This window comes from Acinonyx jubatus, chromosome A1 (assembly GCF_027475565.1).
Source record: "Acinonyx jubatus isolate Ajub_Pintada_27869175 chromosome A1, VMU_Ajub_asm_v1.0, whole genome shotgun sequence".
NCBI classification, from domain to species: Eukaryota; Metazoa; Chordata; class Mammalia; order Carnivora; family Felidae; genus Acinonyx; species Acinonyx jubatus.
In genome coordinates, this window is record NC_069380.1 from 106933816 (window position 1) to 106959980 (window position 26165).

A 26165-nucleotide genomic window follows, 5' to 3' on the forward strand; every position below is an offset into this window, starting at 1 on the left:
TACTTACTGGTCGTTACAGTTTTCCTTTATGAATGTGTGTTCATATCCTGTGTCCTTTTTCTTTTGGATTGTCTGGCTATTTCTCACTAATCCTTTTTATATGTTCTGGATACTAATCTTGTGTTATCTGTAAATGCTTTCTTCCATAACGTGACTTGTATTTTAACACTGTTTATCATCAACCTGTATTATGGGAGCTTATTTTAGTGTATCCATTTTAAAAGATTTTTTATTAATTTTGCTTTTGTACCTTTTTAAGCAATATTTTATACTCCATAGGCATAAAGATGTTCTAAAACATTTTCCTCTGAACATTAAGGTTTTGCTTTCTATATTTGGGACTTAATGCCATCTAGAATTTATTTTTTTTATATATGAGGGAGGGATTTAGTTTTACCTTTTTTATGGGAAAATTTTGCCTCAGGATCATTTATTGGATAACCCATCCTTTTTCTGATTACATGTAAAAGAACTTTGATCATATCTCAAGTTACAATATATTAGAATCATTTAAGGACATAGCTATTTACGGACTTGGTTTCTACAATTATCCCTCTTCTCCCCCAAATCTTTTTTTTCCCCCCTCTGTCTCTACTGGATTGTTCTCAATGGCATTCAACATTCCGGAATATTTCCTTTGTTAAAAAAAAAAAAACTTTATTGAACCCACCTCTGCCCTCGAGCTTCAACACCACATTTTTCTGCAGTTTTTACTAAGAAAAAACTGTCCTTATCAGCACTTCTCTCCCCATTCTATCTTATACAGACCCCACTCAAGGCTTAATCCCTACCACTGCAATCAAACCCTTCTTGTCCCAGTTACTGGTGACCTCCACTTAGAAGTCCAAAGGTCAGTTTTTAGTTCTTATTTTATTCATCCTCTCAGTAGCAGTTGGCATAATCAATCATTCCCTCTTTTTTGAACAGAGACCTAGACACTCATTTACTATAAACCTATTGTATGATACAAACATGGACCCAAGTAACAAAAATGCCTGCCTTGTCTTCTATTTGTTATTTTAGAGCCACTTTCAGCCTTTCTTGATCCTGGTCTCAGCCTCCTCTGTGAGGACTGACTGCGTAAACCAGCTCCAAGTGGCTTCTGTACTTTCTGACTTTTGGTTGGTTCGGCTAATGGGGGAGGCTGGCAGGATATTAGGAGGGAGGAAAATGAGGGCGGTTATTTATCTTTCTGACTGTATCCCTGAGAAGTTGCCTCAGGCTGTACTATCCTCAAAGCTTCTCTCAAGGTGGGTTCTGTACAGTTCTTGCCTTCCAGTTTGCATAAGAGCTTCCCTTTCCTTTTCAGGCCTGGGGTTGCAACAGCTTATCTGTTACTATCCACATGGGTTCCCCTACACTCATAGTTTTATAAATAGTGACTTTACATGTAAATCTTTCTCAAACTGCCATATTTTTTTTTTTCAAACTGCCATATTTTAATTCACTAATTCACTGCCCTGAAGAAACTTACTTATGGAGGTGAGAGACAGATGATAGGCAAAATTAACAAGTAAATTAGAAGGTGATAAGTAATGTGGAGAAAGATAAGGCAGGAAAGGGAGATAGGGAAGCTGGGAACAATAAGGTGTTGCAATTTTAAATGTGATCAGGGAAGGTCTCACCAAGAAAGTGATAGTTGAGCAAAGACAAGGGTATGAGGGATCTAGACATACATATATGTAAGGGGAGAGTTTTCCCTTACAGCAAACTGCTAGTGCAAGGTTCCTAACACTGGCTCATGCTTATTGTCATGGAAGAAAGCCCAGTGACAGGAGGAAAGTGACTTACGGAAAGAGTAGTAGTAGATGCAGTCATAGAAGTGATATGATAGAAAGAACTGGGGAGTAGATGCCAGGTTATTTGGGCTATTACAAAGACTATGGTTTTCACTCTTATCAAATGAGAGCCATTAGATGATTTTGAGAAGAGAAGTGATATCTGATTTTAAGTTTTAAAGAGCTCACTTTGGCTTTTGTGCTGAGAATAGACTATGGGGCAGGGTTGATTGCAGGGATATGAATTAGAAGTCTGTTGAATAAATCTAGATAACAGGTGATAATGGCTTAGACCACAGTGGCAGCAATGATAGTGGTGAGAAGGGGCACAATTCTGGGTATATTTTCATAGAGCTCATGGTGTTCTTATGTGAAGTGAGACAACAAGGAATCAGAGATAATTTCCAAGAGTTTTGGCCTGAGCAACTAGAAACACATTGTTGCCATCAATTACTATGGTTAAAAACAGACTAGGTTTGTGAAAAATCAGGAAATTAGTTTTAGACATGTATTGATTGAAATGCCTATTAGATATCCAAATGGAGATACTAATAAGACATTAAATGTAACCTCTGTATTTCAAGAAATTGTCTGGGCTGGAAATACATATTTGGGAACCATTAATATAGATGAAGTACTTAAAACCATAATACTGGATGAAATCACCAAGAAATTGAAGTTAGATAGGAAAGGAAAGTTGAGTCCTGGGATACTCCAGCGTTGAGGTTAAGGAGATAAAGAACAACAAGCACCAGAGACAGAAAAATTTCCAGTAAGGTAGGAGGAAAACAAAAAGAAGGTAGAATAGAGGTTGGCAGACTGGCTCACAGAGAGTAAATTTGACCCACTGCCTTTTTTTGTAAGTAACATTTTATTGGAATACTACCACACTTGTCCATTTACATGTTTTCTATGGCTGCTTCCATACTATAATGCCATCATTGAGTAATTTCATCCATAAAACCTAAAATTGCTATCTGTTCCCATACAGAACAAGTTTTTGGCCCCGGGTGTAGAGTCCTGGGAGCCAAGTGAAAAAAATGTTTCATTGTAGAGGGAGTGATTGCAGTGTAATTGCAATTTAAAAATTCCAGTAGGATTTAGAAGCATGAAGGTGGTTTTGATCCCTTAGGCAAGAGAATTTCAATGAAATAATTGGAGAAAGTTATGCTCATGTTGATTCTACCCAAATTGGTCTTTAAATTCATTGTGATCACAGTTGAAATTGCTGTAGGATTTTTTGACGAACTAATAAAATTTACTCAGAAATTTATGAGGAATAATAAAGGTCCATAAATAGCTAAATCAGCTATAACAGAAGAGTAAAATTAGATGTCCGTATGCAAAAAATGGAATTTTGATCCATACCTCACACTATATATAAAAATTAATTCAAAATTTGTCATAGACTTAAATATAAAACCTAAAACTGTAAAACTTCATAAAGTAACAGGAGAAAATCTTTTTGGCTTTGGACTAGACACAGATTTCTTAGATATAACACAAAATGCACCATACATAAAGAAAAAATAAACTGGACTTTATCAAAATTAAGAAACTTTGCTCTGTGAAAGGCAACTGTAAGAGAATGAAAAGATAACCCACAGACTGGGAAAAAATATTCACACATCATAAACTGATAAAGAGTTTGTATCCCAAATATATAAAGAACTCTTAAAATCAGGGAACAAGCTAATTTTTGAAACAGATAAATATTTGAAAAAATTATCAAGTTATCAAAAAAATTAAGTTATAAAAGTGGAAAATACACACATGAAAAGATGCTCAACGTTAGTCATTAGAAATTAAAATCACAATTAGATACTGCTATACATACCTTTTCTGGTAGCTAAAATTAGAATGAGTGACTATGAGTGACCATACCACAGACTGACAAGGATCTAGAGGAACTGAAATCCCCATACATTGCTGGTGGGAATGCAAAATGGCTGAACAACTTTGAAAAACTACTAAGAAGTTAAACATATACTCCCAGTATAATCCAGGTATTTACATAAGAAAAATGAAAGCATTTATCCACATGGAGACTTATTTATATTATATTGCACAAGAAAGGAAACCATCAACAAGATAAAAAGATAACCTATAGAATTGGAGAAAATATTTATAAAACATATAAGGGGCTAATATCCAAAAATATATAAAGAACTTAACTCAAGAGCAAGAAAAAAACAACCCAATTTAAAAAACAGGCAGAGGATCTGAATGTTTTTCCAAAGAAGACATACAAATGGACAACAGGTACACAAAAAGGTGCTCAACATCACTGTTCAGTCAAATGCAAATCAAAGCCACAATGAGATACCACTTCATATCTCTTAGAATGGATATTATCAAAAAGCAAGAGTAAGTTTTGGTGAGAATGTGGACAAAAGGGAATCCTCGTACACTGTTGGTAGAATGTAAATTGGTGGAGCCACTCTGTAAAAACAGTATGGAAGTTTCTCAATAAATTAAAAATAAAACAACCATACAATCCAGCAATTCTATTTCTGGGTATTTATCCAAAGAAAATGAAAACACTAGCTCGAAAAGATATTTGTGCCCCATGTTCATTGTAGTGTATTTCCAGTAACCTAAGTGTCTGTCAGTGTATGAATGGATAAAGAAAATGTGGTGCAGGTATTTATATTATATAGAGAGGAATTATTCAGCCATTAAAAAATAAAATCTTGCCATTTGCCACAACATGGATGGGCCCTGAGGACATTATGCTAAGTGAAATAAGTCTGAGAAAGACAAATAATGTGTGATCTCACTTATATGTGTACTCTGAAAACAAAAAGACTGAACTTATAGATACAGAGAACAGATTGGTAGTTGCCAGAGGCAAGGAGTAGGGGTGGACAAAATGGGTAATCAAAGGTAGTCAAATGGTACAACTTATAGTTGTAAAAAAAAATTAATCACAGGGATGTAATGTACAACATTACATTATATATATAATTTATATATAATATATATAAATTATAGATATAAATTATAGATATATATATTATATAGTTATACATTAACTATAGTTAATAATATTGTATATTTCAAATATCCTAGGGAAGTAAATTTTTAAAATTCTCATCACGGGGCACCAGGGTGGCTCAGTCAGTGAAGCATCCCTCTTTGGATTCCAGCTCAAGTCATGATCTCACCATCATGAAATCAGTCTCCACGCTGAGCATGGAGACTGCTTGAGATTCTCTCTCTCTCTCTCTCTCTCTCTCTCTCTCTCTCTCTCTCTCTCCTTCTGCCCCTCTCCCTGACTTGTGGGCTCTCTCTCTCAAAAAATTTTTTAATAAAATTAATTAAGAAAATAATAGTGCAACTATGTGTGGTGGTGACTGTTAACTAGACTTACTGTTATTCTACTTATTGTTATTGTGATTATTTCACAATACATACAAATACTGAGTCATTACATTGTACACCTGAAACTAATATGTCAATTATATCTCAATAAAATAAAACCTTATTTATAGCAACTTTATTTGTAATGGCCCCAAACTAGAAACAACCCAAATGTCCATGAAGCAGATGAATGAATAAATTTTGGTATATTCCTTTGGTACAAAGGAATACTTCTCTAGAATAAAAAGAAAGGAACTATTGCTACATGCAACGAATAGATGAATCTCAAAATACTTTATTATAAGGGAAAGAAACCAGACAAAAACAAGTACATATTTTATGATACTGTTTATATAAAATTCTAGAAACTGCAAACTAATCCATAGTGGTAGAAAGCAGATCATTGGTTGCCAGAGGATGAGGGCATGGAGCGGGATGGTGGGAGGAATTCAAACTGTGTATGAGGAGACCTTGGAGGGTGATGTATATGTTCATTTTCTTGATTGTGATGATTTGATGGATGCATGCACATGTATGTACAAATTTCATGTGTACATTTTAAATATGGGTAGTTACCATATATGTCAGTTATAATAAAATAAAGCTGTTAAAAAATACTATAAAGTCATAGTGATTCTAAGTGTAGTATTGGTGAAAAAACTGAAAAATGGTAGCAGTTGACCAGAAGATAGAACACAGAGATAGACCCAAATAACCCTCTGAATGTATATACTTTCTTTATTCTATACCTTCTTAACAGTTTTTTCAATGAATATCTGTGTCTGAAACTATTTATTTCAGCCTTTCCCTTGAATAAGTTTAGTTAGGTACAGAATTTTATGCTGAGGGGCACCTCGGTGGCTCAGTCAGTTAAGCGTCCCACTTCAGCTCAGGGGATGATCTCGAGGTTCATGAGCTTGAGCCCTGCGACAGGCTCTGTGCTGACAGCTCAGAGCCTTTAGCTTGCTTGGGATTCTGTGCCTCCCTCTCTTTCTGCCCCCCCCCCCCATTCATGCTCTGTCTCTGTCTCTATCAAAAACAAATAAACATTAAAAAAAAATTTTTTTTTAAGAATTTTATGTTGGCACCTTTTTCCTTAGCACTTCACAGATGGTGTTGTCTTTTAACCTCATTTTACTGCTGAGACATTTATTAGCAATCTAATTGCAGTCCCTTTTGGCTAATCTGTCCTTTCTTTATGATTGATTTATTTAAGACTTCTGTGTTTTCTTTGGTATTCTAGGTAGAGATTTTATTTTTGTTTATCCTAGTCAACTTTGGTGTACTTCATCTTTCTGAAGATTCATGTCATGCTTCAATTTTGGAAATTTTTCATCCCCTATATTTTCATTAACTCACAAACATTCTCTACAGTTTTTTGCTTAGTGGGGGCTCCTATTAGGCGTCTCTCATTGTGCTTCATTCTGGTACTTTGCTCAGTTTTACTGGTTTAGTATCTGCTCTAGTTCACAGTCACTTTCTTCATCAGTATCTGATCTGTTGTTTATTAACACCCATGCATTTCTCTTGTAATTTCAGTGACTATTTTTCATTTCTAGTCATAATGTTTGGTTTTTATATTAAATACACTATTCCTTTTGCACAGTGATTTGTTCTGTAATCCTAGTTCTTTATATCTTTCATCATTTAAAAATACTAATTTTATAGTCTCTCTCAGAATATTCTATCATCTGTCTAGATTGTCAATACTCCTTTTTGTTCTTGACAGTCTTTCTTCATGTGTTATAATTTTTTGATAATGTGTATATCTTGAATGGCAATTGTTATTTCTCTTATGATCAAATGTGGAATTGTAAATTATGGGAGTGTTCCTCCAAAGAGATTTTATGCATGACTTTGCCAGGTACCCCAAGAGTAACTTGGAGATTTCCATTCCACTCAGGTCATTTAGAATTGATCCTGAATCAGTGAATGGCATGGTGATTTTCTTCTCTCACCAGTGATTTTTTCCCCCACCCAGAGTCCCTGGATCTTTGCTCTCTCTCTCTGGCCTTATGAATAGTTTTTCAGTCCTCTTTCATGGTACTTTGAAGGGGACTTGCTTTATACAGAGGTCTCAGTTCTACTCCTTGTTACACCCAAGTCCAGGGACTCATCACCTGTGATATGCTGGAAATAAAATCTAAGCCTCTAGCTATTAAGTAAGGTCTATTTCCAGGTCACCTCACAGCCTTTTAGGCTACCTCAGTGTCACCTTACGATTACAATCTGCTTTGACTTTCAGTTCTCTTTTCTTTCTAGCAAATGGGAATTTCTTTTCATTTCCTATGAGCTCAGCCATGTAATATAAGTCAGAATGCAAAGAAATGCTAAAAGAGTAATGATGTAATGTTAAAAGGACCCACAAGCCAGAGTGAAGGAACTCTTCAGTCAAATTTGGGACAGTTTTTTTTTTTTTTTTTTAACGTTTATTTATTTTTGAGAGACAGAGAAAGACATAGTGTGGGCGGGGAAAGGGCAGAGAGAGAGAGAGGGAGACACAGAATCCGAAGCAGGCTCCAGGCTCTGAGCTGTCAGCACAGAGCCCAACGCGGGGCTTAAACCCACAAACCGCAAGATCATGACCTGAGCTGAAGTTGGATACTTAACTAACTGAGCTACCCAGGAGCTCCAAGTTTGGGACAATTTATGGGTCAAAAATAACAATTATACTATAATGGACTTATACATAAATTAAAAATAAAATATTCTGGGGCACCTGGGTGGCTCAAGTAGGTTGATTATCTGACTCTTGATCTCAGGGTTCTGAGTTTGAGTCCTATGTTGGGTATGGAAACTACTTTAAAAAATAAAATAAAAATAAATAAACATTTTATTATTTATTTATTTTTTTTATTAAAAATTGTTTTAACATTTATTCATTTTTGAGAGACAGAGAGAGACAGAGCATGAGTGGGGAAGGGGCAGAGAGAGGGAGACACAGAATCCGAAGTAGGCTCCAGGCTCTGAGCTGTCAGCACAGAGCCCGATGTGGGGCTCGAACTCACAAACTGTGAGATCCTGACCTGAGCCGAAGTCGGACGCTTAACCAACTGAACCACCCAGGCACCCCTAAATAAAAATTTTAAAATGAAATAACCCATGAGTTCATTAAGACAGTCAAAGAGGGGAAGAAGGAAAAAAGGTGAGGTTTGGAGGGCTTTTTTGTTTTTTTAAGCAGACTGAACTCTTCTTTAGCTTTGAAATTTTTCAAAATTAAAAGTTGAAGTTAATTGAGATTGAATCTCATTCAGCATTTTGTTGGTGGAATGGTGAAATTCTGTATTAGCTTTAGTTCACATGTTACCTGAGAATTCCAGATACTTTTTCTAGGAACAAACAGGTTTCTTTTTTTTTTTAAGATTTTGTTTTTAAGCAATCTCTATACCTAACGTGAAGCTTGAACCCACAACCCTGATACCAAGGGTTGCATGCTCCATTGACTGAGTCAGCCAGGTGCCCCAGAAACAAACAAGTTCCTAAAATGTTAATCCAATTGTCTGAGAATCCAATGTTAATATCTCAAGGCTTCTGAGTATAAGGAATCTTATTCAACGAAATGTGATTCAGGCCTTCAGTTTATGAATCTTTTTCCTGCTATAATCCTTTTCCTAATTTCAACTGAATGCGATCTTTTTTATTTTTTCAACCAACAATAACTGAATTGCTCAGGGTCAATCTGAAAGATAGGTGCTACAGATTGATTCAAAGACAAGACAATCTATCAGGGAAGACCAGCAAGGAAGGAGGCAGTTGGAGCGTAATTACTGCTATATAGGGATTAAAAAGTTTTAAGTATATAAAAAGTAATTTATTAGAAAGTGGTTGGTAAAATACAATAAATACATAAGATGACGTGCTTTTAATATCTTAAAGAAGTAAACAGTTATAAAATAACTCACAGCTAACACTATTTTTAAAATATCAATTAGAATGAAAAAAGTAGGACTTTTTAAAAAAATTTAACGTTTATTTTTATTTATTTATTTATTTTTAATTTTTTTTAAATGTTTATTTATTTTTGAGAGAGACAGAGACAGAATGCGAGCGGGTTGGGGCAGAGAGAGGAGGCACAGAATCCGGATCAGGCTCCAGGCTCTGAGCTGTCAGCACAGAGCCTGATGTGGGACTCAAACTCACGAGCTGTGAGATCATGACCCGAGCTGAAGTCAGATGCTCAACTGAATGAGCCACTCAGGCGCCACTGTTTATTTTTATTTTTGACAGAGAGAGAGAGAGAGAGAGAGCGCGCGCGCGCACACGCGCGAGCATGAGTGGGGGATGGGCAGAGACAGGGAGACAGAATCCGAAGCAGGCTCCAGGCTCCGAGCTGTCAGCACAGAGCCGGATGCGGGGCTCGAACTCACAAACCACGAGATTATGACCTGAGCTGAAGTAGGTCGCTTAACTGACGGAGCCACCCAGGCACCCCAGGATTTTGTTTCCAAGAGAGGACAACTTTGCAAGATCTTAAGCTTTCTGCCACAAATCGCTTTATGTAGCATTTTTCATCCTCTTATATTTTGCTCTGGTAACAGTGAAGGTACTACTGTCATAGATAAGATTCCCAGAGAAACAGATTGTGCATGTAGGAGATTTAAGTTAAGGAGTGTTCTCAGGAATAACCCCTTTGAGGGAGTATGGGAGACTTGATGGGGAGAGCTGTGGAATTAGCACACAGCTGCAAAGGAGGCCAGGAGGTGAACTGGCCTTCAGAATTGTGCTGAGCTGAGGCAAGGGGACCAGACTTGCCTTTCCTGGCATCAGCAGTCATTGAGGACAGGCAGATCCCGGTGAAGAGGCATAACCTGACTGAGGCAATTCCCTTCAATCGAACAACTAGCAAGAGCAATAGTTGTGAACCCTCAGCAGTCAGCACTCCCAGGAGCTAGGGAAATGAATGACTCCTTCTGAAGGAGACATCTGGTCAGTGCACAGAATCTGCTATACCAAATAAGGCCTTTCCATAATTAGCTCATACTTCTTGAGCAGGAAAAGCACAACTCTAAAGCTGAGCGTTTTCCCTTCTGGGAAGTAAGTATCCCAGAGACCGTTTGTTACCTATTCAGACCAAAAGAAGAGAGCAAACCCACTAGAAAAGAGCTAATCACATGCTGAGATTCAAGGTGAATTCATTCATGGAGTCATTTATTCATTCATTCATTCAATAAATGTCTATCTAGGATCACCTGAAGAAAAACCTACCAAAATGGGAGGAGACTGGGTTCTAGTCACAGCTCTGTCACTGAAAATGGGATCTTTGAGCAAATCATTTATCATCCCTGGACTTGTGTTTCTTTTCCTATACAATGAGATGTGTGGACTAGATTATTAGAAATATTTTAGTTGTGGGGACACCTGGATGGCTCAGTCAGTTAAGCATCCGACTTTGACTCAGGTCATGATCTCGTGGTCCATGAGTTCAAGCCCCGCATATTGACTCTTGATTTATGGCTCGAGTCATGATCTGGTAGTCGTGGGATCAAGCCCTGCATTGGCTCAGTGCTGAGTGTGGAGCCTGCTTGGGATTCTGTCACTCTTCCTCTCTCCCACTCTCCCCTGTATTCACTAGCTTGTTCTCTCTCTCTCACAGTCTCAAAAATAAAAATAAAGAAATATTTTAGTTGTGATTAACAACTCCCTTTACCTAGCTTGAGAGAAAAGAGAGAAAGAGAGGAGGCAATAGGTTTAAAGCATAAATCTGCCTCTCATAGAAGCTGGATTGAAGCTGAGCAATAGGAGCAGACTGGAGTGCTTTAGGCGATCCAGGGATGCCCTCCACCCCAGCCTCTGCACCTACTTCATTCTTTCCTACTGCTGCAGTCACTGTTTTTCAGGTCACATGAGGGAGATAATAAAATAGCAGCTCTTCTGTTTTCATTTCCTGTATTCAAGAGAGTAGCCACACCCAGGCTAAAATCCCTTGGTCTGAGTTCCAGATTGTCTGAGAACAGTGCTTGTTGGCCTTATTTGTATGAAGGAAACAACCTCTGATTCAAATAACTGTGGCTAAGTGAGGAACCTGGTGGAGAGAGAAGTTTCCAGAAAATATTTAGGACAGTGTTCCATGATAGCCAACTTGTACACTGCTGTTTACACTAAAATCCTATGATTTGATTAAGCAATTACCTAAGTGAAATTTGATTCACTTTCCACTGATTCTTAAATGATGCTTTAAACTGTCATTTAACAATTATGGCGGTTGGGGAGCCTGGGTGGCTCAGCTGGTTAAGCGTCCAACTTTGGTTCAGGTCATGATCTCATGGTTTATGAGTTCAAGACCTGCATCAGGGCTTAGGACTCTCTCTCTCCCTCTCCCCCCACTTATGTTCTCTCTCTCAAAATAAATAAGTAAACTTAAAAAAAGTACGGTAGTTAATTAAAATACACAAATTGTGAATGGGAATTTGACAATTCAATGAGGGAGGTTGAAACCTAATTCTCTGAGCAAAATGCATTGACAACTTCACTGTTCTATTTAGACCCATACAAAACTGACAGTGTTTACCTGGTAATAAAATATCAAGAAATGCAAAAATAATGTTTTCAGAAGAGGAATGTGAATGTTTAGAACACTTGGACTAAAGATGTTTTTTCTTTTTTAATTTTTAAAAATGTTTATATATTTTTGAAGGAAAGAGAGACAGAATGTGAGCTGGGGAGAGGCAGAGAAAGAGAGAGGGAGACACAGAATCTGAAGCAGGCTCCAGGCTCTGAGCTGTCAGCACTTAACCAACTGAGCCACCCAGGTGCCTCTAAGACGTTTTTTCTTGATTCGTGATTGGTATGTGGCTTAAACCAATTTCTGATATTTATTTACGTTGAAGGTTATATTCTATAACCAGGAGTGTAGCTGTCATTAAGAGTTTGTGAAGTGATTGACAAAAAGGGGCTATAGACGTGGGGTGAGGATACAGTCTTTAGGTAGAGGACACAATTCATTTGCACTAAAATAGTACTTTGTGCAAACTTCCCTGATCTTCGGGTCCCCAAAACTGCCAATGAAATGACCTGACTTGGGGCATGATTCAATTAGGTCCTCAATAATTCCATTCCCTCTCATATTAGGGAACTTTATACCACATTAATCCTTCCAAACCATTCTGAAAACACTCACTAAATGACTGCATAGGGAAGATTCACTGGAGAAGTTGATATTGATTCACTCAGTCTTATCTTAAATACTCATGAAACACCTAAGGGGTAGCTCAGACTGGGTGAATCAATATCAACTCCTGTGAACAACCCCGAAGCAGGATCAGGGCATCTGTCTGCCAAAGGTCTATTCTTATATCAGGTTTTCACTGATACAAGGAAATAGAAAAATTAGATAATTATTTGGTAATTTGGTCACCATCTAGAGTATGAGTTGGCAAACTATGGCCATCAGGCCAAATCTAGCCCTCCACCTAGTTTTGTAAATAAAGTTTGACTGGAATACTACCAGGCCCATTCATTTACATGTCGTCTGTAGCTATATTTTTTTTTGTTTGTTTTGTTTTTTGCTATAGCAGCACACTGTAGGAACAGTGAGTAGTTGGGACAGAAATTATATGACCCAGAAAGTCTAACATAATATTTACAAGCTTATTTTGTTTTTTATGTAATTTCTACACCTAACATGGGGCTTGACCTGATGACCCGAAGATCAAGAATTGCTTGCTCTACTGACTGAGTCAGCCAAGTGCCCCTACTATCTTGTTCTTTACATAAACAATTTGCCAACCCAAGTCTAAAGATAAATTAATTTTCTTATGTTATCTGTATTGGCAATCCAGAGCATTCCAAATTATTCACACGATTATATACAGTTCTTTTAAAGACTTATGTTTTCTGAATGTGCCTTCTCATATAGGCCTGTGTCAAAAGTATGATTGAGAAAATATGTTCTCAATAAATGGTAGTGGGTGAGTAGGATATTAATAGAAAAAAAACTATTGGACCATATCTCACACCATACTAAAAAATCCACTCGAAATGTTGTGTAGATATAAACATAAAAGAGAAAACAAAGTTTTTAAAGGAAAAATAGAATATCTTTATGACTTTGGGGTATGCAAGAATTTCTTAGACACAAATATCAATCATAAGGGAAAAATGATCATTTGGGCTATGTTAAACTTAAGAACCTCTTTGCCAAAGACACATTAAGAAAACGAATAGGCACATTACAGAGTGAAAGAAGATATTTGCAGTACATATATCTGATTCACATCCAGAATGTGTAAAGAATTCCTCCAAATCAGTATACAAAAGATATAACATTAGAAAAATGGGCATAAGACTTGAATAGATCTCCACATCTCCAAAAGGGGATTCTAATTAGTCAATTAACCTGAAAAAAAGGTATTCAACTATATTACTCATCATGGAAATGGAAAATACAAGGGGAAGGCAATATCACTACATGCCCACCAGAATGACTAAAATGTAAATAACAGATAATAACAAGAGTTGACAAGGATGTGGAGCATCTGGAGCTTTCATATGTTGCTGACCACAGTGCAAATTGGACCAACTTTGGAATTCTGTTTGTCAGTGTTTACTAAAGCTGGACATATGCATATCCTATGACCCAACGTTTGTACTTTGAGTTATGGAACTATGTTTACCAAAGACATACAAATATGGTTACTAATATTTTAGCCCAAACTGGAAACAAGCTATTGAAGTATTGCTAATGCTCGGTATTTTGATTAAAGTGGGGGATTGCACAGTGTTTACTTTGTGAAAATTCATTGAGCTTACGCACTTGGAATTTGTGTGCTTTATTTGTATACATGTATATTATGCTAACAATAAAGATTTTCACTTAAAAAGAAAGTGAAAAAAACAAACAAACCATGCAGTTTACATTAAATCATTACCCCCTCCCTGTGATTTGGCAGAGTTACTTGAACACAACACTTATATGAAACACACAAAAAAATTTTGTTCCTGGTAATGGTATAAATTAAACAAGTAAGTAAAGCCCACAATTCTGTTATATTTCAAGATTTAAAAACTATCAACTACCAGGGCACCTGGTTGGCTCAGTCAGTAGAGCATGCGACTCTTGATCTTAAGGTTGTGAGTTTGAGCCCCACATTGGGGTAAAGATTACTTAAAAATAAAATCTTTTAAAATAATTAATTACCATTTAATTCTGGGAAGCTCCCAGTAGCTTCTTATATAAGCCCACATTTGTTGCTTATTGTGAATATACCTCAGTATCCTTTTCAGAAGAATAAAATTCTGTTTGCACTAAAAATAAAGTCTGGCCATTTTTTCCAGGAACTATAGCACTTTATTACTTCCTTCCACAATAATGAACAAGTAAGACTGAACTGAGATGGGTCGTTAACTTTTGTACTTGGAACCTGGGCTGTTAAAATGTCGTTTGCCAAAACATCATGTGGCTCTGATACACACACAATGCAGGAAAAGAAAAGTCGTGGGTTGCCACAGTAACTGTAACGTAGGTATCTATTGGAATAAGGTTTTGATTATTTCTGCTTGTGACCACTCTAATTCCTCTATATTTTATATCAATATGCCTGAGTAATAGTTGATATAGGAATTACTTAGAAGTATTGAATTTCTGTAAGTGTAAGCTGTCAGTACATAATGTTCTTTCTGCTCATACACTTGCATTTAATTATGTCATTTGTTTTAGGAATAGCCCTATTTTAAAAATACTTTTACTTTTTTTCTCAGAAAAGATTTCCAAGCAGGCAGCACATAACACCTATTTCCATCTGCAACAGCACATTTTAGCTAATGTGATTCTGTGGCACCTTGATAGAATATCCTATTATAGATGTAGAAAATGAGGTAGAATGACAGAAGGTAATAAATTATTTAAGATCACAAAGCAAATCAGGGCAGAACTATTACTGGAATTTTGCTCAGGATGAGCCATTCATCAAGTGATATTTTTGTGAAACACGTGCTATGGCCTAATTACTAGGGTACAGTTCTACATTATGGGTGTGTGTGTGTGTATATTCAGCTCTAATCTCCCAAGTTATACAGACTTGTTCGTGTGTCTCCAAGGCCAAAATGTTTCCAAGAGTACCTCATCTGTGGCTAAATATCTGGTCATCCATCCTATCTCCCCATGTATTAGGGTTCTCCAGAGAAACAGAAGCAGTATCTGTTATGGAGGCTAATCACCAGCTACCGTCTCCAAACTGGAGGATCAGGAAGGCCAGTAGTGTCCTTCAGTCCAACCCAAAGACCTGGGAATAGGATGGCATTTGGGGATCCCAATGGTGTCCGTCCTGATCTAAGTCTAAAAGCCTAAGGAGTCGGAGTGCCAATATCTGACAACCAGTAAAGGCGGATGTCTCAGCTCAAATAAAGAGTGAATTCATCCTTCCTCTACCTTTTGTTCTATTCATGCCCTCAATGCATTGGATGATGCCCACCCACATTGCTAAAGGAGATCTTTATTCAGTCTACTGTTCAAATCCTAATCTCTTCCAGAGACACCCTTACAGATACATCCAGAAATAATGTTTTACCAACATCCTTTAGCCCAGTGAAGTTGACACATAAAATTAACCATCACACCCAGCTAAATCAATATTGATTAACAACCTTCACTAAGCAAAGCATAGCACTAGATACTAGGCAAAATACAGAAGGAGCAAGAAATGTGACCTCACCCTCAGAGTTTAAAATGTAATGGGATTCTCTTGTGTGAGAACACTATGATTGAGGAAAAAGAAGAAGAAAACCAAAACAAACAAAAAACAAGCAACCCCAGAATACTCACTGTGTTTTTCCAGAGGATGGAATGGAGGTCTCAGGGACTACTTCTATTACAGGATGGAGAAGCTTCATGCCTAACAGAGTATCTTCTGACTTCTTTGTTTCATTTATCCTCCTCTATAAACAATTTCTAAAGGAAAGAGGAAAATGATTCTGTTAACTTATACAAATAAATTTTTCTTTCACACCTTTTTTCCTTCTATTTGCAGCCCTCTTTTTTCACACTACCCATCAGCTCTTTTCCATAAGTGAATCGTGTAAATTTAATATTTTATTAGTTGTTAAAAATTGTTATTGAGAAGAACATTGCAAGTTATCATTGATTCATATATATACATGAAGTCAGAAATCATTTAAATAACTAAATTCTACCTGAAGAATATTCAAAATAAACATTGTGTAAGTTACCATTTTAGTGTGATAAGGCAGTTAGTAATATGAATAATATATCACTCCCCAAACCTTTCAAACAGCTCTGATTCATCATTGCATAATGCTCATGTGGATGAATGCTCCTGGAAAGAGTAACTGAGTTTTTCTACCTTAGTATGTCTATGAAGATGAGAAATTTCTGCTCAATTTTCATTATTGGGATAGAATCTCATAACGCAAAGATGAAACAGATTTTTCACAAATAGAATAAGAAGTGCTTAGCAATCCAAAAGTCCCTAAGTCCTGAGATTCCAGATGAGGCAAGAACACAGCTTTGCCACTAATTTTGTGTGGAGGTTCAGGTTGTCTAACCTCTCTGTGTCTCAGCTTCCTCATCTGTAAAGGGAAAATAATAGTCCCTACTTCAGATTAATTAATAAATTTTAACTACTGAGGGCATGCCTGGCTGGCTCAGTCGGTGGAGCATGTAACTCTTTTTTGGGGGGGTCATGAGTTCTAGCCCCATGTTGGGTGTGGACTCTACTTTAAAAAAATAAATAAAATATTTTAAAAAAAACCATTGTAACTACTTAGAACAGTGCCCGGCACATTGGAAATTCTTAATATGCCATCTATTATTTGCATTATCTGATAATGACACTGAATCAAAAGAAACCAGAGCTATTTCTAAATGACACATAAAAGAAACAAAATGAATGGAGATGAAGACCCACACATTACTGAATTTGCCTTTGCATTTCTACTGTGTGTCTGTTGCAGATGAGTACCCTCCAGTCCCATTTTGGCCTGAGATGACACACTATCTGCTTCTTGTCCATCTGCTTTATATCAGCAGTCTTCTTTAACAGAGTGACATGTGGGCTGGCATGGACACAGGAGGAGGACATGAATGTGGGACGTGGCACCTTTAATTTCTCAATACCATGCCCAGTGATTCCCTCAGAAAGACAGATACAAATGACAATATCATTTTCTACCAAAGAAGTCTTTGCTTCTTACTCTGCTTGCTGCCAAGCTTCCAGATCTGTCCCATATTCAAGTCTCCAGACCAGCCCCCCTTAAAGGTACAATAGCGCTAACTCATTTCTTAGCTAGTGCTAACGTAATTAAATCATCGTCACCCCATCCGTTTTTTTTAAAAATAGCATATTATCTTCTCTCCTTCTTCCTAGCACTGTTTCTTAGCTAATTTACTTGAATCATCACCACCCTATCCACTTCCTTAAAATAGAAAATTGTTTCTTTTTCCTTTGTAGTCCTAAATGGAACGCAATTGATTGTAAAATGCAATTCTTTCTTTCATCCTGATGTTTTAATCTAACCTGGAGCATCTTCACCCCAGAACTGAATGGCAATGACCATTAGAAAAATGGTCTTTGGTGGGGGCGGCTGGGTGGCTCAGTCGGTTAAGCGTCCAACTTCAGCTCAGGTCATGATCTCGCTGTCCATGAGTTCGAGCCCCACGTCGGTCTCTGTGCTGACAGCTCAGAGCCTGGAGCCTGCTTCGGATTCTGTGGCTCCCTCTCTGTCTGCCCCTCCCCTGCTCATTCTCTGTCTCTCTCTGTCTCAAAAATAAATAAAAACATTAAAAAATATTTTTTACATAAAAAGAAAGAAAAATGGTCTTTGGCCTTCTTTGGCCTTCCCCAAATATGTCTGGGGCATGGACTGCACTATGGGGACTAGACATGTGTCTGCAGGATGAGTACTGGCAGGAGGATGTCTGGGGGCACAACTGCCAACTTGGACAGGTAACTTTCCATTGATCTGACAAACATTTTGCTTTCTTGTGATCAATATTATAAGTCAGATTAAAAAATTCAATTTTCTACATAAAACAAAAACTCCCCCGAAACGGCTTATTACGGTAGATGAACTCTTCTTGTTCTGTTTAAAGGCAGTCAGATCTTTTCTGATCTTATCTAGATCTTATCCCCTCTCTCCCAGTAACAGACATCTCTCCAGTCATTCCTGCTCCGTGGCTCATGTTATCGTTTCTTCCCGCTCCACTAAATCCTTTCCATCAGCCTACAAGCATGCTATTATTTCTATCATCTTCAGTAGAAGGAACAAAAGCCTTCTTTTGACTTACTTTCCCTCCATCTACTGCCCATTTTCTTTACAGTTAAATTTCTTAATGGCTATCTGTAAATTCTTTCTCCAGTTTTTTCCTTCCCACTTCCTTGAATCTACTCCGATAGGCTTTTGCCCACACTGATGCACCACATTTCTTTGTGTTAAGGCCATCAAATGACCTCATTTGATCATTCCAATCATCAATTCTCAGTCCTCGTCTTACCTGACTAGCAGCATTTATGACACTGATCATTCCTTCCTCTTTGATGTACTTTCTTCACTTTTCTTCCAGGACCCCACACTCTTGGTTTTCCTCCTCCCTCCATGGCTATTTCTTCTCAGCCTCTGGCTAACCTAGCCTCTTCCCTCTCTAACCCCTTAGTGTTGGAGTATGCCTCAGGATCAATCATGGGTCCTTTCTTCTTTTCTGTCCACATTCACTCCGCTGATGATCTCACCTGTTCTCTGGGCTAAAAATGTCTCTTCTAATCTGACAACTCCCAAATGTATCTCTCTAGCTTCGATCTTTCTCTTGAATTCCTGACTTACATATCTAACTGCCTATTCAGTATCTCCATTTGAATATCTAATAGGAATCTCAAACTTTACAGGTCTCAGATGGAGCTCCAGATCACACTATTCAAACCTGGCCCATCTGGAGCCTTCTCCATCCTGGCATCTTGACATCCTGGACAACTCTGTCCTTCCATCTGCTCAGGTCAAAAATCTTAGAGTTAGGGGCGCCTGGGTAGCTCAGTTGGTTAAGCATCCAACTCTTGATTTCAGCTCAGGCCATGATCTCATGGTTTCTGAGTTTGAGCCCCGGGTCAGGCTGGGCACTGACAGTGTGGAGTCTGCTTAGGATTCTAAATCTTTATTCATTTTTTTATTTATCCTTAAGATAAACAAACAAACAAACTTAAAAAAAGAACAGCTTTAAAAAAAATCTTAGAGTTAGCTTTGACTGTTGTGTATCTCTCCCATCCAATTTGTCAAGAATTCCTAGTTGGCTCTCCCTTCTAATATTTGCAGAATCAAACTACCTCCTTAGTGACTGCCCTGATTTAAGCCACTGTCCTCTCTCACCTGGACTAACCCTGTAACCTCCTAACTGTGTCTCTTCCTATAACCTAAACCCCATGTTAGTAGCCAGAATGAGCTTTAAAAATGTAGGACAGACCATGTCGTTTCTTCAAAATCCTCAAATAACTTTCCATTTTACTCAGCAAAGAAGCAAAACTCTTACAACAAGTAGAGTAAGAGCAACTCTTATAACAACAAAAGTTAAGAGCAAAACTCTTACTACAAGGTCCTACTTAATCTGGTATCCCATTATCTCTCTGACTTTATCTCTTTCTACTCTCCTTTTCACCCACTGGCCTCCTTGCTATTACTCCATCACTCCAAACACGCTCTTGCTCTGGCTATGCCATCTGACTGAAATGTTCTTTCCCTTAGCTAACTTCCTCTGTTTCTCCCCGTCTTCCCTGAGTGACACACCATTCTCGACGAGACTCGCCCTAACCCCCTGGTTTACTACTACAGCTGTGCCCACGCATGGATGCACACACACTGGTTCAACACATATACATATGCCACTGGCACTTCTGACTATCCTAATGCTATTATACCGTTCTCTTTTTTTCTGCAGTCGTCCTCTGCTAATATGGGATATACTTATTATAAATATTTGTTATTTATTGTCTGTATTCTCACTAAAATGTAAGCTGCTTGAGGGTAAAGATCCTTGTTTTATTCCAGACTGGAAGCATCTGTATAAAATATGTATTTGACGAATAGTTGATATTATAGAAGACTTGTTTCTCTATGATAAAGCCAAAGGAGAATTTTTTAAATGCTGTAGTGGCATAGCCATCCTCCATATTTTAGTGTGGGATGCAGCCCACAGCTACCACTGGATCTCTTTGCATTCACTGGTGGAGCCACAAGCTAATGCATCTTCGAGGACATGTATTTGAACTGTGTTCATGAATGGAGTTCAAACTGAGTGGAAAACTGGATAAAAGAAAAGTGGATTATGCAACTCCTGGAAGAAGTATGGCACAATATCAAGGAAGGAAGCCTAGTGTGATAAACTAAACTAAGTAATAAGGGCTGCCATTTCAAGAGGATTTCTGGGTGCAGTGCAATGCGTAGGACACAACTTCCACTTATATACGCTCTATTGCCATCCCAGTCACAAGTGTGGAGGATGTACAAGGACATAGAAGCGTGTGAATAATGGTAAAGAGTCCTTAAACTATGTAACACCTCAGGCCCCAAGAAGTCCTGATGTGGGATTCTACAGGAGGAAGAAAACAGAAGAGGAAACTGTTTCCCTACCTATTTTAGAAATGAAAGGTGAGCACTAGCAGCCTGGGGCAGAGTGGGGGTGATGGTGACGCATGCTGACCGGCCAGAGAGGACAACCATGGTAGAAGCAGGAGCTGAAGCAGAAGGTGCAACAATGGGGTAGGTCAGAGCGGCATAGCACGGAGAAGGAGCATCCAGGGAGAGTGACAGCATCTGGGGCAGCCCCAGCCCACGTGGAGGGACCAAGAGGGGCACCTAGGGCAGCAGCACCAGTATAAGCATCAGCCTGAGGGGAAAGGAGTAGGGGCCCAGGTGAAGCAGCGTGACAGGCACAACAGGCATGCAATGTAAAGCAGTGGCTGCTGTTTGAATGGTGACTTAGGTGGAGCCCAGGGTGACAGTTCAGAGTAGAGCCATGGTGTCCCCTCAGCTAAGTGAAATAAGTCAGTCAGAGAAAGACAAATAACATATGATTTCACTTATATGGGGAATTTGAGAAACAGAATAAATGAACAAAGGGGAAAAAAAAGAGAGAGAAATCAGAAAACAGACCCTTAACTATAGAGAACAAACAAATGGTTACCAGAGGGGAGGTGGGGTGGGAAGATGGGAGAAATAGGTGAAGAGGATTAACGCTGAGTAACATACAGAAGTGTTGAAACACTATATTGTACACCTGAAGTGAATACAACACTGCATGTTAACTACACTGGAATTAAAATTTTTTAAAAATAGTGATAATAATACTCCCTTTACCAGATGTGGTCTTACAAAGAAGTAGGGCTTTATAGTTATAAAATGTAACTTCCATATTTGGCAGCTCATGACTCAATGTCAGGTTGGGTACATTTGTTTTATAAACCTAGATTAAACATTAATTTATGGAATTTAATTTTATTTTGGACTTTTATGTTTCAATGTACATTAAGTTTTCTTGCTAAGTTTAAGTAAAGGTATGGATATACATAGTAAACGCATGAAGGAACGGAATATTTTGTTAGAGGTGTACAACTTAACTTCATGCTTAGTAACTGTATGAGACCTATCTTTCATTGTCTGCCCAACCTGCAGCACCATATAAAGAATCAGCCCCACAGACTATAAACATAGAGCAGCCTTGGTCCCTGGTGGCTTTCTAGTTCCCATGAAATCCATTGGAATTTTGGCTTCAGTCTCTGTTTTCCGTGTGACTTACGCCCTTCGTCCGAGTTATTCAAAGGCTCTATTCTCTTTAATAAAAGGCATTTGACCTAAAAGTAATTAAGGATACCTCAATTTTTCTGAGTGCAAACACAGGCAGCCTAGCTTCTCACCTTCTTTCAGGGTGTACGTTCTTGTTACAGACTGTGTCCCTGCCCCCCCCCACCCCCCCCCCCCCCCCCCGCAAATTCATACTGAGGCCCTAAGCCTTGTGCAGCTGTATTTAGAGAGGGCACTAAAAGGAAGTAATTGAAGTTGAATGAGGTCATAAGGGCAGGGCCCTGATCCTTTAAGATCAGTTTCCCTTATACAAAGACACCAGAGAGCCCTCTCTAAAAAATCCTTCAGATAGCATTTATAAGCATGCAATTGATTTTGGTGTAATATAGCACCAAGAAGTGTTGCCAAGCATCCTTTTTTTTTTTTTTTATTGACAATTCTCTTACCTTCTTTTAACTCCTTATAATTCATTTCCTTTTAATTATCCTGTTGCTTGGACTAAGGCTTCCAGTGCAATATTCCTTGGAAAGCGGTAAGGGCAGGCATCTTTGTCCTATTCTTGTCTTCACAGGAAAATCTCTTAAAGTTTCACCACTATTAATGATGTTTGTTGCAGGCTGATGGATACTTATATCACTTATTAACCAGTTTGAAAAATAGAAACCATTTTAGGAATGTCAAACAGAGGGTAGTTAACACAGAGAACTAATTACAAAATAGTTGAAATGACAGAGGAGCAAAAAGGTGAAAGTGCTTCTCAGAGCCCAGGAATGCTGTACTGCTGGGCAGCTGGGGCCCAGCTGGTGCAGCTGCTAGGGCCGGGAGCAGAAGGCAACCAATGGCTTCTTTCCCTCTGCCACCTTTTAAATCCTCACCATTGTCTCCCATTGGCAGAACCTAACCAAACAACAGCAAGGGAACAAGGGAAATAGAATTGTCAGCCTTCCAGCCTCCTGTGACAGAAGAGAAAAAGCAAGTGCAGGAATAAAGCTGACAGCTAAAAGTCAAAAAAGCCTGCACAGTACCCTTCAGATTAGGAAAGTTTTTGTCCATTCATAGTCATGTAAGAGTTTTTTCATGTTTGTTGTACCAAATGAGATGATTAAATGGCTTTTTCTTTTTATTTATTTATTTATTTATTTAACATTTATTTATTATTGAGAGATAGAGCATGAATAGGAGAGGGGCAGAGAGAGAGGGAGACACAGAATCTGAAGCAGGCTCCAGGCTCTGAGCTGTCAGCACACAGCCCGACACAGGACTCAAACCCACAGGCTGTGAGATCATAACCTGAGCTGAAGTCGGATGCTTAACCGACTGAGCCACCCAGGTGCCCCAAATGGTTTTTTCTTTTTAAATCTTTTAACGAGTACAACAAGGAAATTATGTTAAATATCTTATTGTTGAATGTGCTTTGCATTTCTGCTGTAAAACCTTTTTGATCATGATGTATTTGCTTCTTTTTTTTTTAATGTTTTTATTTATTTTTGAGAGAGTGCAAGCAGGGGAGGGGCAGAGAGAATGGGAGACAGAGGATCAGAAGCCGGCTCTGTGCTGACAGCAGAGAGCCCGATGTGGGGCTTCAACTTATGAACTGTGAGATCATGACCTGAGCCAAAGTCAGACACTCAACTGAGTCACCAGGTGCCCTGATCATGATGCATTTGTAAACATATAAAAATATGTGCGTTTTCTGTGTATGGATGTATATGCATGATTTCATTTGCTAACATTTTTGTTTGGGGCTTTTCATGTATGTTTATCCGCAAGATTGGCCTTTCATTTTCATTTCTCCATTCTGTTCTTGTGTAACTCTGTATTAAAGTTACATTAGTTGTTTCTTTTTCCTACTTTTGTATTCTATCATAAATTAACTGTTATTTGTAGTTTGTTCTTTTTTTTAATCTCATATAAACTCTAAACCTAGTGCTTTAAATGAGAGTAATGGTTTCAATTAATGGTTTATGTTCATTCATATTTTTCTTTCTTTTTGAATCTGTTTCTGGAATATTTTTCTAGAAAATCATCTTTTCTTAAGGTTTTTCAATTTAATAGCATAAAATTGTTGATATATTTTATTATGATTTTTAAAATCCCAACTCTGTCAATTAACTTTTGCTGCAAAACATGGTGGCTTAACATTTATTATTATTATTATTCTGTGAATTGACTGGATGGTCTCTTCTGGTCTGGGCCAGCTTGGGGAGTCAATGGTCTAAGATGGCTTTTCTCACATCTCTGCTGGTTGGCAGGCTGGACAATCTGGAAGGGCCTATCTGAAGTTTCCTTTTCTTTTACTTTTTTAAAAAAACTTTTTAAAGTTTATTTATTTATTTTGAGAGAGTCAGAGACAGTGCAAGTCGGGGAGGGACAGGGAAAGAGAGGGAGAGAGAGAGTTCCAAGCAGGCTCCGGGCATTGGCTCCGGGCTGCCAACTCAGAGCCAGATATCAGGCTTGAACTCACGAAACCCTGAGGTCATGACCTGAGCCAAAACCAAGAGTCTGACACTTAACCGACTGGGCCACCCAGACGCTGCTTCTTTTTTTTTTTACTTATGACTTAATCAGTTCACATTCATTGCAATTTCTGACATATTTGAATTATTACTACCTGTCCCATTTTGTGCTTTTCATTTGTTTCTTCCTTTTTGTCTTCTGCTGAAGTTTTCTCCTTTACTGCAACTTTTCTTTACCCCAACTCTATTTCAGAATTATACATTTTATGTCTGTTTTGTTAGTGGTTACTTGGACTTGTATCCTGCATAGATGTCTTTTAAAAATCTGCTTTAAAACTGTGTCTACCTGCCTTCTAACTAATCCTCATCACTGTGTTTCTGCCTAACTTCCAGCATCTTCCATATTATTGTTCTCTTATATTTTGGTTTATCTTTAAATCACTTGGGTTTTTTTTTTTTTTTAATGTTTTTTTGAGAGAGAGAGAGAGAGAGAGAGAATACACATGCCAGTAAGGGAGGGCCAGAAAGAGGGAGACAGGATCCCAAGTGGGTTCTGTGCAGACAGCAGAGAGCCCTATGTGGGGCTCAAACTCACAAACCGTGAGATCATGATCCGAGCCAAAGTCAGACGCTTAACTGACTGAGCCACCCAGGCACCCCTAAATATCTTGTGTTTTGACTAGGCTGTACATAGTAAAAACAATTTTTTTCAAAGCTACAAAAAGCTATGCAGTGAAAGATTTTTTCCCATCTCTGTCTCTTGCCTTCAAGGCCCCCTCCTCTGTGCAGGCAACCATTCGTACCAGTTTCTTGTATATCCATCTGGAGGCAGAATACTCGTAGACAAGCATATAAGGTGTGTACGTAGTATTTTCTTTTCTCATGTAAATGGTGGTATAGAACCCATACTGTTCTACATGTTTTTTCATCCAAAAATACTTCTTCCAGATTATTTCATATCAGTAAATATACAACTTTCTCATTCCTATAATAATTTATATAATTATTTATAATATATTATAAATATATTTTATATTACACATGTAAATAAGTTATAATGGCTTTATAATTCTTATTATAATATCCATTACATGCCTGTATCATAATGTATTTCACAAACACCTACAGGTTGCTTAATGTTTTGCTACTAAAAACAATATTAAAGTGAGCATATTTGCATAAACATCATTTTGCATATATGTGTATATATCTGTAGGATAAATTCCTCAAAGGGCATGTATCACAGGGCATGTACGTCTTAATTTCAGCAAATTATTCTACAAATGCATTCCAATGCTTTCCTATGGCTGCCCCCTTAAAATTTCCTGTTCCGAAAGTGTTGGTGACCCTGTGTGGAAAAGGATGTGGAGAAAAGGGAACCCTCATGAACTGTTGGTAGGAATGCAAATCAGTGCAGCTGCTATGGAAAACAGTATGGAAGTTCCTCAAAAAAATTAAAAATAGAACTCCCATATGATCCAGCAATTCCACTTCTGGGTATTTGTCTGAAGAAAATGAAAACACTAATTTGAAAAAGATAGTGCACCTCTATGTTTATAGCAGCATTATTTACAAAGATATGGAAATAACCTAAGTGCTTATTGATGGACAAATGGATAAAGAAGATGTGATATATATATATATATATATATATATATATATATATATATATATATATCACACATACACACACACACACACACACACACACACACACACTTCTCAGCTATAAGAAGAATGAAAGCCTGCCATTTGTGACAGCACGGATATACTTTGAGGGTATTATGTTAAGTGAAATAAGTTATAAAGAGAACCACAAATACTGTATGAT

At 37.9% G+C, this 26165-nt stretch overlaps 1 protein-coding gene across 2 annotated transcripts in view; it reads left to right on the forward strand.

Annotated features, from left to right (window-relative positions):
• The window catches only part of LYRM7 (LYR motif containing 7), a 59992-nt gene extending 34563 nt beyond the window's left edge, over positions 1 to 25429 (forward strand). Inside the window, exon 5 of one of the 2 annotated variants that reach the window (XM_053220604.1) lies at positions 25106 to 25429. In XM_053220604.1, the coding sequence (XP_053076579.1) occupies positions 25106 to 25347 (242 nt within the window). In that variant the 3' untranslated portion in view covers positions 25348 to 25429. Of the gene's footprint in view, positions 1 to 766; positions 5105 to 25105 lie in introns of those variants that run through there. The other variant, XM_053220607.1, reaches the window with a different exon arrangement.
• Positions 25430 to 26165: the final 736 nt, after the last annotated feature.